The sequence below is a fragment of the Diabrotica virgifera genome, chromosome 3, assembly GCF_917563875.1.
Source record: "Diabrotica virgifera virgifera chromosome 3, PGI_DIABVI_V3a".
Classification (NCBI taxonomy): Eukaryota; Metazoa; Arthropoda; class Insecta; order Coleoptera; family Chrysomelidae; genus Diabrotica; species Diabrotica virgifera.
The window spans coordinates 194,854,441-194,871,068 of record NC_065445.1 but is presented as its reverse complement, the minus strand read 5'-3'; the positions used below and the strand labels follow the sequence as shown (position 1 = coordinate 194,871,068).

At 35.7% G+C, this 16,628-nt stretch overlaps 1 protein-coding gene across 1 annotated transcript in view; it reads left to right on the top strand.

The window, feature by feature from the left end:
- LOC114324345 (lachesin) overlaps positions 1 to 16,628 on the top strand; it is a 200,074-nt gene that overhangs the window by 164,603 nt on the left and 18,843 nt on the right. The window contains exon 5 of the mRNA XM_050647110.1: positions 13,299 to 13,610. Coding sequence (XP_050503067.1) covers positions 13,299 to 13,610 — 312 coding nt within the window. The remainder of the gene's footprint in view (positions 1 to 13,298; positions 13,611 to 16,628) is intronic.

The following is a 16,628-nucleotide window of genomic DNA, read 5'->3' as shown; positions in this document are numbered from 1 at the left end:
ATTACCCGGTATTGGTCTGATACTCGTTGCTCCGATACTTGAATATCTGGGTACGTCCTACAAAATTCGGCATACAACTGTTGTCGGTAGCCGATTGTTTCTTGACCGAGGTTTGTCACCTTGTAGTAGAAGCGCAAAATGTTCTCATTGATGGACACAGTCCATTTCATGCGCTGCCTCGGTCGTCCCGCTTGAGTGAGCGCCGGCTGATGATCCAGCGCAGCACCTTCGGCGGGTGGAGCTCTTGTTGTTGTTTGGCTCGCTTGTGGTTGTGGTTGGGCTGTAGCTGATTGTATGACAGGGGCCCGCCTCCTCAACACCCTGCCACCGACGTCCCGCATGCTGTCACGTCCAGCGCCGGCTCCAGACGTGCCCTGGCGATCCCCAGGCAGCGATCCTAAACATAAACGATAATTCTCCATATTAATGGGTGTGCATTTTATACCTACTGCCAGGTGTATTATTATTATTATTATCCAGATTTAGCCATACGGCTCACACTCCCTCTAAGGGGAAAATTGACTCATCCCAGATACCTACGGTATCAAAAGGATTGAGCTCTGGTGGGACTCTTTCCGTGTTATCGAGCCCTAGGTGACTTGGTATGCAGGTGTATCTCCCAAAAACTTTCGTACACATCTGGCCGTTGCGAGTAGTACAGCTTTCTGCATGGTCTTGTAAAGATGTTCATTTAGACCCAGGCTTTTTATGCTTTCGAGGAGGTTCTTCGGAATGACTCCAGTAGTAGACATAACAATAGGTATCGTCTGGGTACTTTGCATTCTCCATTGCCTTCGTATTTGAATTTCTAGATCTCTGTACTTGGCGATCTTTTCAGTGAATTTACTACGTAGATTATTGTTGTTAGGTATCGCCACATCAATTAGTGTTGTTTGTCTTGTTAATTTATTAACTAGTACGAGATCTGGTCTATTATGTGCCACTGTTTGGTCTGTGAGCACAGTGCGGTCCCAGTATAGCTTGTAGTTGCCATCCTCAAGCATACTCTCAGGGACGTATTGATAATACGGGAGATAGTCCGTTTGGAGAAGTCCCAGCTTGATAGCTATCTCTTGATGAAGGATTTTTCCCACTGCGTCATGCCGTTCCTTGTATTCAGTTGCAGCAAATGCCTGGCAGCCCCCTGTAAGATGTTGGATGGTTTCTTGGGCTTGACATCCATATCGGCATCTGTCGTTTTGAACCTGAGGGTCTTTGATGATATATTTCAGGTAGTTTCTGGTTGGTATAACCTGATCCTGAATGGCCAGTAATGAACCCTCCGTTTCAGGTAACATCTTTCCTGATGTCAACCAGTAGTTCGACGCTATATTGTCGACATAATCTTGGCTGACCTCATTGGGATGTCGCCCGTGCAAAGGTTTACCCATCCAGGCGCGCACTTTTTCGTCCTTAGTAAGGTGGTTTATGCGCAGTTCTGCTTCCCTCAGTTTGATCGATGTTGTGTCATCTACTGCGCAGATAGCGCGATGTAGAGTAGATGTCTCAGCCTGCATCTGAAAATAAGTTCTTAAATTAGCAATTTGTTTATCTAATTGCTCACCTATATCCATAAGTCCTCTTCCTTCTAAATACCGGGGTAATGTCGTTCGTTCTACTGCACTTTTAGGGTGGTGTTTTTGTGCCTTTGTGAGGTGTGTTCGTACTTTTCGCTGAAGATTTTCTATATCCGTTTTTGTCCACTTAACAATACCAAATGAATAGCTAAGCGCGGAACAAGCGTAGGTGTTTAGTGCCTTAAACAAATTTTTACTGTTAAGCTGTGAACGAAGCAGCTGTTTTACCCTTCTCATAAACTCAGTAGTTATCTCAGTTTTCATTTGCTTATGGTCAATTTTCCGCGCCTGCTTTACTCCAAGATATTTGTACATATCGTTGTCGCCCATGGCCTCGATGTTCTGGCCATTTTGCATATCGAATCCACCGGGCTGTACCTTTCCTCTGATTATATTCAAAACACGGCACTTGTCTAGACCGAACTGCATACTAATATCATTAGAAAATGTTTCTACAGTTTTTAGCATCTCTTCTAGGTGTTCTCGAGTGGAAGCCATTAATTTCAAATCATCCATATACAACAGATGATTGAGCTTCGCTACCACAGTATTATTGCTTTTAATGCTAAAACCTGAGTCAGTGGAGTTTAATAACTGGGAAAGGGGGTTCAAAGCTAAACAGAACCACAATGGACTCAACGAGTCTCCTTGAAATAATCCCCGGTTGATTGCGATATTTTCGGTTTCGATATTGTTTTCACCAGGTATTTGGAGGTGAATTTTAGTCTTCCAATCTCTCATTATATGCCTTAAAAAGGTCACTATGTTATCATCTACTTTGTATATTTTCAAAATATCTATTAGCCATTCATGCGGTACTGAATCAAAGGCCTTTTTATAGTCAATAAAAGCAGTAAAAAGGTTCCTTTTTTTAGTGAATGCCTGGTTAGAAATGACTGAGTCGATGATAAGCTGTTCTTTGCAACCCATGGAACCCTTAGCGCATCCTTTCTGTTGAGGCTCTATGATATTGTTTAGAGCACAGTGTTGGTAGATACGCCGGGTTACACAGGATGTGACCAATTTATACAAAGTTGGAAGACAAGTAATTGGGCGGTACTTGGATGGATCTTGGGTGTTATTTTGATCCTTGGGTATTAAATAAGTAGTTCCCTGAGTTAGAAATGATGGTAATTCCTGCGGATTAGAAATAACATGATTAATTAATGTTGATAAGCACTCATGAATACTCAAAAACTTTTTAAGCCAGAAGTTCTGAACTCCGTCTGGTCCAGGAGATTTCCAGTTATGAAGCTCTTTGATGACATTTGAGACTTCTTCAGTCGTGAATGGTTCGTAGTTAACAGTGACGTAGTGGTGACAGTTGTGCGTCGTATCTTCTATCCAGCCAGCATTGTTGTTAAAAGCAGCTGGTGTGGAAAGTTGATTTCCCCAAAACTCATGAATTTCTTCTTGGCTTGGGTAAGACTTGTCGACACTTTCTACGGTGGAATTGAGTTTTCGGTAGAACGCCTTCTCAGAGTTCTCAAAAAGTGCATTGTCACATTTTCGGTTGTTACTAACTTTATACCTTCTTAATCGTCCTGAATAGACGGAGAGTTTTTGTTTTAATGTATCCAGACACTGTTGGGCTGTGTTATTTTCTGGATCGTATCTCGAGTGTCTTGCAGTGCTCCGCATTATTTCTTCAGCTCTTTTAATGACTTTTCTACTTGTTACACCTCTTATATATTTTGTGACTTGACCAATATCCCTACGCAGTAATTCAATTTTTCCGAGAAGTCTTTTTTCCCAGGGTGCAATTCTGTTACCAGTCCTTCCGTTATTAGTACCCCGTCGTGTTCTGATCTTAACGCCCATTACATTGGCAATTGCTGTAGCTGCACAGTAGATTAGCATATGCAGATACTCCAATGTGTGGGCTTCTACGACATAATTGGGTAGGACTTCAGTATTCACAATTTGTAACAGGGCACCTAGTTTCTTACAAGAGTTTATTCGTGGTAACGGTGGTCTGCTAAGTGGATTTGTTCCATTAAACTCTTGTACGGCACGAGCCATTTCGTTTTCTAGACTATCGCGCAACTCGTTTTTTTCCTGCTGTGTATTGTCAGGTTGAGTTTCTAGTATGGGCATCTCAGGAATCTGCTCATCAAGGATTTCATTAGGAACTTGATCTAAAACTAGCTCTTGATTATTAATCTCCCGTTCGACTTCGCTTTTGATCGTATTGCGTCTAGTCTCTGGGATAAGGTTGTTTCTTACGATTACCCGGTATTGATCTGATACTCTTTGCTCCGATACTTGAATATCTGGGTACTCCCTGCAAAATTCGGCATACAGCTGTTGTCTGTAGCCGATCGTTTCTTGACCGAGGTTTGTCACCTTATAATAGAAGCGCAAAATGCTTTCGTTAATGGACACAGTCCATTTCATGCGCTGCCTCGGTCGTCCCGCTTGAGTGAGCGCCGGCTGATGTTCCGGCGCAACACCTTCAGCGAGTGGAGCTCTTGCTGTTGTTTGGCTCGCTTGTGGTTGTTGTTCTTTTTGTTGGGCTGTAGCTGTTTGTGTGACAGGGGCCCGCCTCCTCAACACCCTGCCACCGACGTCCCGCATGCTGTCACGTCCAGCGTCGGCTCCAGACGTGCCCTGGCGATCCCCAGGCAGCGGCCCTAAACATAAACTATTACTCTCCATTCTCATGGGTGTGCATTTTATACCTACTGCCAGGTGTCAGTTTTTGTTCCACGGCAAGTATTCCTGCTACTCTCTGGGTATTGGCGCTACGAATACCCAGAAAGCATCCCCCATTCGCAGGGGGCCGCGCCTGATAGAAGAACTGACATAAAACTCCCACAGGTTAGTATTATTATTATTATTATTATTAAAAAGACAAACAAATGCAACGGTGAGAGTAAAATTCTCGCGTTAGAGATTCCATAGTAAATTCCATAAAATATGCAATCGCAACCATTTGAAACAACGCAAAAAGTTAGACAAGGAGGTCGTTTAAGACCAATACTTTTTATAAATGAAATAGATGAGAAAGTGAAAGAATTTAAGAAAACCTTTAAAAAATGCTGTATATTATGATGGAATAGAATCATCCTCATCAGTAGCTCGACAACGCTTTTTGGGTCCTGGCTTATTCTAGGATTTTCCGCCATTCTGTTCTGTTCCTTGCTTTGTTCTTCCAGTGGGTAATCTCAAGTGTTTTTAGATCTTGTTCCACTTGTTTCATGTATCTAAGTTTGGGTCTTCCCTTTGACCTTCTCCCTACTGGTGTTTGCCTCATTATATGTTTTGGTGTTTCGGTCTCCAACATCCATTCAACATGGCCCGTCCAGCGCAGACGTCCGATCTTTATGGATGTTATGACGTCGGGTTCGTTGTGTGCTGCGTATAGTTCAAAATTATATCTTCTGCGCCATACGTCATTTTCTTTCACCCCTTTATACAGGGTGTCCAGAAACTCCACCGACAAACGAAGACAGGAGATTCCTCAGATAATTCTAAGACAATTTAACCAAATTCACCTAGTCCGAAAATGCTTCCCAATGGAGCTAGAGCTCTTTGAAGATGGCGTCTTGTAATTAGTTTTTTTTAAATACCTCCAGAACGCTTTCAGTTAGAAAAACGAAAATTGGTACACATATCTATCTTCCAGAGATATATCGATTCCATATATTGAGAAATTTCTAGGGCCGGTCATAGGCGTCCGTTTTGGGTAGGGCAACGGTTATTTTATCGCATAATTTTTTTGTCTTTAAATTTTAAGCATTTTTGACTTTGGATTATTAAATTGTTAGGGATTCTAGCACTTAAAGGTGCTCTTGCTTCAAGTCGATAGGACACACCGTTTTCTAGAAAAATCGATTTAAAAATTTTTCGTCTCTTGAATTTGAAAAAAAAAATTGAAAAAATTTTTCAAAGAAAACGGTGCATTTTACCAATTTAAAGCAAGAGTACCTTTTACTACTAGAATACCTCATAATTTAATAATCTAGTGTCAAAAATGCTTAAAAATAAAAGACAAAAAAGTTATGCTATAATAAATAACGGTTGACCTACCCCAAAACCCACGCATATGACCGGTACTAGAAATTCGCAACTAATGAAATCGATTCATCTCTGGAATATCATTTTTCGTTTTTTCGTACAAGTTTTCGTTTTTCTAAATACTTTTTTTTGGCATTTTTTCTGGAATTCCAAAAACGAAAAATTTTCAAGTCGATTTTTCTAAAAAAACGATGTATCCTATCGACTTAAATTAAGAGTAACTTTTAGTACTAGAATACCTTACAATTTAATAAACCAAAGTCAAAAATGGTTAAAATTTAAAGACAAAAAAGTTATGCGATAAAATAACCGTTGCCCCACCCAAAACGGACGCCTATGACCGGTACTAGAAATTCGTAATGGATGAAATTGATTTATCTCTGGAAGATAAATATGTGTAGCAATTTTCGATTTTCTAACTAGAAGCGTTCTGGAGGTACTTATGAAAAACTAATTACAAGACGCCATCTTCAAAGAGCTCTAGCTGCCTTAGGAAGCATTTTCGGACTAGATGAATTTGGTTAAATTGTCTTAAAATTACCTGAGGAATCTCCTGTCTTCATTTGTCGGTAGAGTTTCTGGACACCCTGTATATGTGTCTAAGGATTCTTCGTTCAAACGTATCTAATAAGTTCTCATCGCTTTTCGACAGTGTCCATGTCGCTGATCCATATATAAGAAGCGGTTTTATCAGGGTTTTGTATATTTTGCACTTGGTTTTTCTCGTGATGTTGTTAGATCTTAGATGTTTAATTGGTCCATTATATGTTTTATTAGCAATATGTATTCTTCTCTTAACTTCTTCGCTGACATTGTTATATGTGGTAACTAGTGAACCTAGATAGTAAAATTTTTTACGCTTTCGACGTTATAGTCTGCTATTGTCAGATTCTGTAGGTTTCTTTGGTCTGTCGATTTGCTGGCCTTCATGTATTTGGTTTTTATTTCATTAATATTTAGGCCACTGTGTTGTGCCGCTCTTTATATCGCATTAAATGCTTCTATCATTTCTCTTTTGCTTCTAGCTATGATATCAACATCATCTGCAAATGCCAATATTCCAATAGATGGAATATAATGCATATGATAAAATGCAAAGATATGCGTATTTGAAGATGACATAGCATTATTCGCCGAAACAGCCTGAAAACTGAAGCACATTTTAGAAAATTTTGAAAAAATACAACCTAAATGTAAATAAAGAGAAGACACAGATAATGAAAATAACAAGGAAACAGACACGGATGACATAATCGACTGTCTATGGATCACCAAAAAATAAAGCAAACAAATATATACATACAAATACCTGGGAACAGTAGTAAATAACAGAGGAAGCGTCGAGGACGATCTCAATAACAGACTAGTAGCAGATATGATACAGCTTGCTCCAATTGATTATGCAGGGAAAGATTCAAGGAAAGAGAAGCATATGGCGACGCAGAATATCGTGGCTGCGCAACCTGAGAGAGTGGTACGGATGTACATCAAATGAACTTTTCAGAGCAGCCATCTCTAAAATACGAATAGCTATGATGATTGCTGACCTCCGCCGCGGAGATGGCACTTAAAGAAGAAGAAGCAGAGATGAAATACCTCAGAAGAACGATAGGGGCAAGAAGGACAGACAGACCCAGAAATGAAGAAATAAGAAACAGACTTAAAATCAAACCGTTACTTGACACAACAAAGGAGAAAACATTAGCATATTGTCCAAGAAGCAACACAAATGGCGAAAAACAGGAAAGAATGGAGAAAATTATGAACGAGGAACGATTAGGTATGTATGTAATAGAAGCAAAGAGAACCAAGAGACGAAAAAAAAGCAGACCAAAAACAAATTGAATAGATGCAAAATAGAGGAAAGTTGCTCGAAGGAACGAGAACAATGAATGCACACCAAAAAAATGGGAGAAATGGACAAGTAACAAACACTAAAATAAACAGTTCCACGCTGAAAGGCATAAGGATGTACATAAAGAAGAACAAGGGTAATTGTTGTATTAAGAAAATATCAATACAATCTCTCCACTAAATGAAGGCTTCCGTGCGGACACTCAACGAAAAAGGTACGTAATATCAATAAAAATGTTAATTCAGACAACAAACGCAATTCTTAAAATTTGTCCAATTCTTGGTTTTATTGGAACAACAAAGCGATCTTCATCAATTCATTATTTTCGTTAGTTGAGCCAATGAATTACGTTTATTGAATGGACGAACATTCATTATGTATACCATAATATCATTTTATTGATATTACGAACTCAGTTCATTGAGTCAACGAACACTATTTATTGAAACAACAACGTCGTTAATTGACCGACGAAGACCATTCGTTGTGCCAATAATAGTGTTATTTCTCCTAACGTATTTCGTTTATTTCTTCAATTATTTCCGTTTATTGTTACAATTAATTCCGTTCATTGGCACAATAAATACGGTTATTCTTACAAGCAATTCTATTCATTCTTACAATCAGTTTCGTTCATTCCTGCTATGAACGTATTTTATATTAATAATTACTGAATGCATTAGCCCAATGTATCATATTAATTGATTAATAATAATTTTTTAAATCCCCTTTTTTGTCCTTAACCTTTAGGACTTTACACTGTGTGATTTCTCATAATTATTATATCGCTTATACAGTGCACTGGAATAAGTGTTAATCCCCCCCCCCCGCCTTATTAACTTTTTAGTACATAAGCAAAACGCTCAGACAGGTCGATTTTTAAAATTATCAAAGTATATTATAACATCAATGTTTCGAACTTTACACGATCCCTCTTCAGGTGACAGGCGTAACTTTGATTTTTTTAATGGGAAAGTACATCATGTGACAGCTCATTTAAAAGTTTGAAATGGTGATTTCAAAAATGTATAACACTTTAATCATTTTTGAGAGCGCAGGAGCAAAATTTCGTTCGAATTATTTTTAAACGCATTCATTTTTTTGGAATCCTGAGAAAACTAATAAGTAAGTATTTTTGAAAAATTGAACCGCAGAATAAAAGACTACATTATTACTGAGGGCTGAAAGTCCCTTAGAATAAACAAAAAGTTTCTTTTGAATAGTATATTTGAAATAAAAAAATCATACTAAATTTTCTATTTTTCACCCCTGTGACTTATTAAAATAATCATTATAGAAGTTCTCAGGGACGTCAGACCCTCGATAATACTCTAATATTTTATTCTGCGTTTAAATTTTCAAAAATACTAATTATTTTTTTTCATTCAGGATTCGAAAATTCATTTTCAGTTCATCTTATAAATACCATCACAAGACAATATTAAAAGTAAACACTTACAAACATAAGACACTGACAAGTTTATTTTTAATTAGAATATTCTCCCGTATTTACCTTATCAGAAAAAACTTACTTTTATTCAAATATAAAAACTAAGTAATATCTTATCCTTATCTTCCTTCTACTACGGACTACACTTGGAAACAAAATGCAATTATTATTCGGCACTTTCAAGGAAAAGCCGTTACATTTCAAATGGTCAAGCAAAACATTTATTGTCTCAACAACCACGATTATTGTCACAATTAACGCATTGATTGTGGGAATTAAAGGCAGTAGTAGATTAATTAATGCATTCGTTGGCACAACAATCAGTGTACGTCTATTCAATAATCATATATTACTCTATATTAACAACATTTGTACATTGTTTTAATGAAATCTGTACGTTGTCACGATAAACCAAGGTAATTGCTTGTCATCTACGAAATCAAGAACGTGAGTTGCTGCCACAATTAACAGTATTTATTAAATATACGAAACTAAGTTATTGGCTGAATAAATTGAGTGTTATTGATTAATGTACTCTAGTTATTCTCACAATTATTATTCAATCATTGTGACAATAACCAAGTACATTCGTCAATGTCTAAAAGTTCGTTGAAACAACAAATTAAATTGTTGTGAGAACGAAATACTATTCAATAATCACTGTTAATCAATATTACGAACTAAATTTTTTTGAGTGGAGGCATCGAGTCCATGAGTAGATCTTTTTTTTCCACTGAAAGTATCGTAAAAAGACTCACTATATTTGGAAGATTTTTGTAATGTGAAAACCATCGAAAATAAAAAAATGAAAGATGTAAAATGTTTCGGAAAACCTCTAAAAAATATTAGTCCAAGTAATGAAGCTTAAAATAGGACAAAACCTCGCAATTTTTACAGAATGGATCGATTTGCTTGAAAAATTGAGAATAAGTAGTGAATAGTCCAAGGATCAAAATCTATATGATTCAATATGATGCCGAAAGGGGCTTTTACCATGGGGGTTATTGCCACCCCATCTCGTGGGTGGAAATTTTTTATTATATTTTGACCGCAATAGTTGGTAAAAACATTCATTCTAAGCAAAAAACGTTCTATATATTTTTTTGATAAAATTAGCAGTTTTTGATTTATTCGCTATCGAAAGTGTTAGTTTTATATCGAGAAAGTCAATGTTTTTAATAAGTTTTCTGCTAATAACTCCAAAAGTTTTCGCTTGATCAAAACAACTTTACTTAACAAAAATGTACCTTTTATAAAAATAAACAAAACCGCCTTTATTTATTTTCTTTAAGACCAATAGTAATCGAGGTATACTTTATTATATGTTAGCTCTTCTTCGTCAAATGATAAATATTGTAGTTTCAAAGTCAAAAGACGGGAAAACCATGCATTTTTCGAGGACAATTTGTTCAAACTAATTTAAAGTATTAGGTCTGGATCCCGCGTATGAAAAAAAAGTTGATTAATAGCAAGCTGAAAATTTGTTAATAGCTTGAGGGTGTCTAGTCGGATAAACTTTGATATATGGGAACACTGGAACAGGGGCAGTTTTAATTGTGGAACAGGTTAAAAATTTGGAACGGTCAGACCACGAAAACGGCACATTTATTTTGTCCGACAGAACAGACTTAAACTCTCTGGACAGAGATTAAACTCTCATGCAGAAATCAGACTGCTATTTATCACCAAATGGGCGTTTTAATGAGTGGAACATGTAGAATATGTCAAATGACAGGAATTATGACAGGTGATAAATAGCAGTCTGATTTTTGCATGAGAGTTTAATCTCTGTTCGGAGAGTTTAAGTCTGTTCTGTCGGACAAATTAAATGTGCCGTTTTCGTGGTCTGACCGTTCCAAATTTTTAACCTGTTCCACAATTAAAGCTGCCCCTGTTCCAGTGTTCCCATATATCAAAGTTTATCCGACTAGACACCCTTAAGCTATTAACACATTTTCAGCTTGCTATTAATCAACTTTTTTTTCATACGCGGGATCCAGACCTATATGTAAAAATATCTATCTCCAGAAATAAAAAAAGTCTAGTTCAAAAATTAAGTAACGAAAATAATGTCAGTCCCTATTTTTTCAGCGAAAAGGGGATCGGAAGCAACCTCCTAATCACCACCCTAATTTAAATTAGTCATTGACCTTATTTGCTCTTCTTTATTTATGAATTATTAATAGGTTCTAGAAGTTTGACCGGCTTAGAATGATTAGTTTAAAAAAAATGGAGTTAAAAGAGAACGATGAGTTTTTGTAGTTTGGAAAAAAATGGCTTTAACTTCAGAATAAAAAGATTAGCATCAGAGATACGAAAAAATGTTTAATATGAAATTGTAGCTTATTTAATACCCAAGAACCTGGTTTGCAAAATTTTTTTCTACGGCATAAATTGAGTGAGCTATTGACAATTAAAACTTGTAATAACATGCAAAAACCACCTTTACCAACACTTTTACAGTCACCTCTTTTTGCGACTGAGGATTTTAAAAGGATTTAATATTAATAGCCTTATAGATCTTGTAGAAGCCTACAAAATTCTTTTTTACTAAACTTTATAGGATAAAAAATAAAAAAGTTACTGTTATAAAATCAATATATTTTTTGAAAAAAAAAAAGGAGAAATCCAATTGGAAGCATAATAATGTATGTTAGCGGTGTTTTTAGTCATTGAACATATTCATTCTTCTTTATTTGTGTAATAATAATAGATTCTAGAAGTTTGACTGGCTTAAAATGATTAGTTTTTAAAAAACTGGAGTTAAAAGCCAATAACGAATTTTTGTAGTTTGGAAAAAATGCCATTTTCTTCAGAATAGAAAGATTAGCATCAGAGATTCGAAAAAATGTTTAAATATGAAATTGTAAGTTATTTAATTTCCTAGAACTTGGTTTAAAAAAATTTCTACGGCAAAAATTGAGTGAATCGTAAATGAGTATTATCGAAAAACATTGATTTTTTCGATAGGAAACTAACATTTGCGATAGCGAATAAATCGAAAACTATTGATTTTATCAATAAAAATGTATAGAACATTTTTTGCTGAATGTTTTTATCAATTTTTTCGGTCAAAATATAATAAAAAAGAATGTGTGTGTACTTTGTACGCACGTAAGAAGTTATACTTCTATTATAATATAATTTCAACGAAATAAATATACCTACTTAACAGTTACAATACAAAAAATTAACAATAATTACCAAAAATGAACCAAAACTTAACAATGCCAAATATTAAAAAAAAAAAAAAGAAAAAATATGAATCGTCCGGGATTTGAACCCGCAATCTCGCGATTTTTTTATCTCTGGTCCAATGTTCTACCAACAAGGCCATCAAGCCGCATGCTACTTACCTTTCAGATATACATAATTATACATCACGGTGACAAGTGAAATATAAAAATAGATGTTTTATTATTTTACGCCCAAGGAAGACAAATCCAAAGACACAAAATTATAATAAAAAACCTTTTAAACCACCTTTTTCAAATTGCGCAAGTTGTATTATTAATATTAATGTTAATAAATGAAATATAAATATTTTGCCGTTTCACAATTTGACAATTCACTTTTAACTGCAGTGCCTTAAAATTTTTAAAGCACTAGTGCCTTAAAGTAGCATTTTTAACGCTCCTATGGAGTCCTAAAAATTGCATTTTTAACACGTTTGTAGAAAAATATATTTAAAAACACTAATATATTCTTTCCACACCTTTTCTGGATTGATACATACATAAATTAAAACATTTTGAAGTATAACTTCAAAAATATAATATGAAAACTATTTAAAAAGGCAGTATAACTATTAACTACTAACCTTTGTTGTTTCTCTTCCCACAAATTTTAAAACGCAACAACCATACATAACCAAACCGTCAACCGTCCAAACCACAGCTGCGCTACAGCTGCCATATTGGATAATTTTTGACATGTCATTTGAACATCCAATCAGAACAAAGTTATAATGCGCATGCGCCGGGATCGTAGGTTTTAACATATATAAATTCACCCTCATATCGCGCGTAAAGAAGTATAACTTCAAAAATTTTCACCCGCGAGATGGGGTGGCAACCATCCCCATGGTAACAGCGCCTTTCGGCATCATATAGATATTGATCCTTGGACTATTCACTACCTTTCTCAAATTTTCAAGCAAATCGATCCATTCTGTAAAAATTTCGAGGTGAAAAGCTTCGGTTCCTGGACTATATTACAAATGTATTTTTACATAATAATCGTTTAGGAAAAGTGAAAGTTATTTAAGACATATTCCTTTTATTTTTAGTTTGCTTAATAGTTTCTTTAAAACCCTTGAAGATTTGAAAACCACTTGAAAACTCAAACTGATTTTAAATTAAACTTGCAACCAACGCTTAACATTTTTTTGTTTTAGGAAATATTGCCGTTGAAGTGGAGTTTGCTCCGGTGGTGGTCGTTCCAAGACCTCGTCTGGGCCAAGCCCTTCAGTTCGACATGGACCTGGAGTGCCACGTGGAAGCTTACCCACCACCAGCTATAACATGGGAAAAAGACGATATTACATTATCGAATAATCAGCATTACAAAATATCACACTTCGCAGTCGCTGATGAATTTACAGACACAACCCTAAGGGTTATAACAATAGAAAAGAGGCAATATGGACCATATGTCTGCAAGGCAGCTAATAAGCTGGGATCGGCTGATGGAAGAGTTGAACTCTTTGGTAAGATATGTCATTTTTAATGCCAAAAATACTATGTGAATGTAGTAGAAATGTAAGTGATACGTATGTGGAATGCTTTGTTGATGATTGTAATTAAAATATATATCCAGGAAAAGATAATGTCAACTAAAAACAGCATGGTTGTTCTAGACTCTAGACTGTATCAAATTACATTTGTCTTGCAAAAATTTATGAAGAGCGAATTTTACCTACCTCAAAATCACTTTGTTGGTGTATTTGATTTTAGTAGGGGAGGCAAGTATGCTAAATTTGCAGTTACTCGAGCGTTATGGGGACCTATTGGGTTGTGAAGATTAGGTCCTAAAACCAAAAAGGTTAAGTTAAATTTTCAATTTTAGAAGAGACTTTCCATTTTTTAATTTTCCGTTTCCAACAATCGTTTTTTCCGATTATAGCGCTATCTATCCGTAATCCCAAAAAATGTCTTGAATAAAAGTGACTTTTTTTACGTAGGGAATTCAAATCTGCAATAAAAAATGGGGGCTCCTATTTAAATATTGAACACGTATTTTTCAGTTTTTCGATCTGACGTCCATTTCGTGAAATATTCGCTTTTTTGTGAAACTTGTGACTCACCCATTTCCGCCCCGCTCAAATCGTCAGAATTTTTTAAATATACCTACACTGTTCTCTTACCTTATTTTAACCTGACGATTTCGACTTTTTCCAAGGATAGATTTTTTTCGGACCCCCCTTAACGTACTCCCCTGTATTAATAGTCCATATGTGGTAGGGGTACATTTCTGACGCGCTCGAGTAACTGCAAGAATCCCCGCTTGGGCTCCCCTACCATTTCGTTAATCGTAATTTGATAATCGTTAAACGTTAATTTATTTGCCTAGATCCCGCGTACCATAAAAAAAAGTTGCAAGCTGAAAATTTGGATGTCTAGTCGTACAAACTTTAATGCATGGGAACAGGGGAAGTGTTAAACGTGCCCTGACAGGTTTATGATTTTGAAAACTAGCAGGTTGTTTTTAAGTTTATTCAAAAGCAAACTCTATATAATATATGAAAAAATGTTTGTTCAAGAAATATCTTGGGCATTTTAATAAGTCCGACGCGTAGAACATGTCAAAAGACAGGAATTGTCTTGGTGATAAATAGCAGTCTGATTTTTGCATGACAGTTTAATTTAATGAAAGGGTAACAAATCAAATGGAAGTTCTGTCCTACAAAATACATGGGACGTTTTCGTAGTCTGACGTTCGAAATGTGTAACCTGTTCCACAATAGGGAACTTGCATAAATTTTTAAATATTAAAATGATATTAAAAAACATAAGGTAACATGATCTTAAAACGCTTGCATGCGAAAAAAACAAATATTTTTAACCCGTACGCTAATTACGACGCTTTGAAAATGCTATAAAATTCAAATATCTTAGGAGGCTCTTGAACGTCCTTCTATTGGTTCGACGTCACGGGCCACGGTCAACCGGGCCTAGCAGTCGGAAACAACGCGATTAGGGTAGGTATAACGGGTATATTACATTTTAATCGTCTTTAATGGAAAATTCCTAGGTATTATTTATGTTCATCTTATATATTGTAATAAGTAGTTCCCCAATCAGCTTAGTTTTAAGCTGAAATTGATAAAGTTGAGTGCTACTTTGTAAAGAGTTTAAAACGCATAATATGACGAACGAGGGTTTTTCAAAAGGTCAATCTGACTAACTTACCTACCGTTGATGTCTTCATGGTGGCAACTTTTATAAAAAGTAGTGAAAGCTATTCTATTGAAGAAATGCGAGGTGTCAAGGCAAATAAGTAAGAGTTATTAATAAGCATGTTTAAACCGTTTATAACAATAGTTTGGTACCATTATATTATAGTATACGGTTTACCCCGTGGGTTTGATCTACCTACCTCTAATCGAAGGATTTCGTATATCCTGGAAAATATTACGGTGTACTTTGCATTATAATAAAGATTATATTTTATTATAATATTTATTAGTACCTACTGGAGCCTTTCATTATTGTGTTCAAAGCCTTCTGAGAAAAGATTATGGTGATTAGCAGACGTACCGATAGAACGTGTACATAGCCAACAAAATCCTTCTTTACAAAGTTAATAATACGCATAAATAAGAAGAATTATTATTATAATTTTACAAGTTAATATCTTTATCATCTCAGCTTATACTTACACCGCATCCCTCGTTAGACCGCAAGCTATAGTAGAAACCCGACTGTAGACCGCATACTATAGTATCACCAATACTTTTTAGTTACTCTTACTTTTATTACTAAAAGTTTTGTTTATTTTTAAGTTACTTGTTTCTTCTTTGTTCTTCAACACAAGAAACAACAAAAGTAATTTCATAAAAAAGAACTTTTTGATACATGTCAACAGAGATAAAATGTTAATATTTTGCCTGTCACAGAAAAAATCATTTTGTCACAGAGTAAAACAAGATATTTCAACTATATTATTTATCTATGGGCAAACTGCATTAAATGCAATAGCTCACCCCGAACGGGGAAACGATAAGAGTGGCCTGTGACGTCAGAGCCCAGCTCTCGCTTTTGAAGTTGTTTGAAACGGAAGTTTTAGGCGCGGAACTTTGACCATATGTTGCACGTACACTATTCATTGTTAAGACGTAATATTTTGAATATAACATTTTAAAACATAAATTACCAATTTTATGCCAAAAAAATTTTAGTGCAAGTTCCCTATTAAAACTTCCCCTGTTCCAATTTCCCGTACATCAAAGTTTGTCCGACTAGACACCGTCAAGCTAATAACAAATTTTCAGTTTGCTATTAATAAACTTTTTTTTGGTACGCAGGATTCTGGCCTATTACTGCATAATATGGCAAAAAACCATATTTTAAATTCAGATCGTGCTTATCTTACATGGGTGAATACCTAAACTATATATATTATATTTGGAAAAGGTCACTAGATTCCAATTTGTCATTTTTGTGTCTTGGTGTGTCTTGGAATAGATGGTAAAGACCCATTAGCGAAATTACAGCAGAGATAGGGG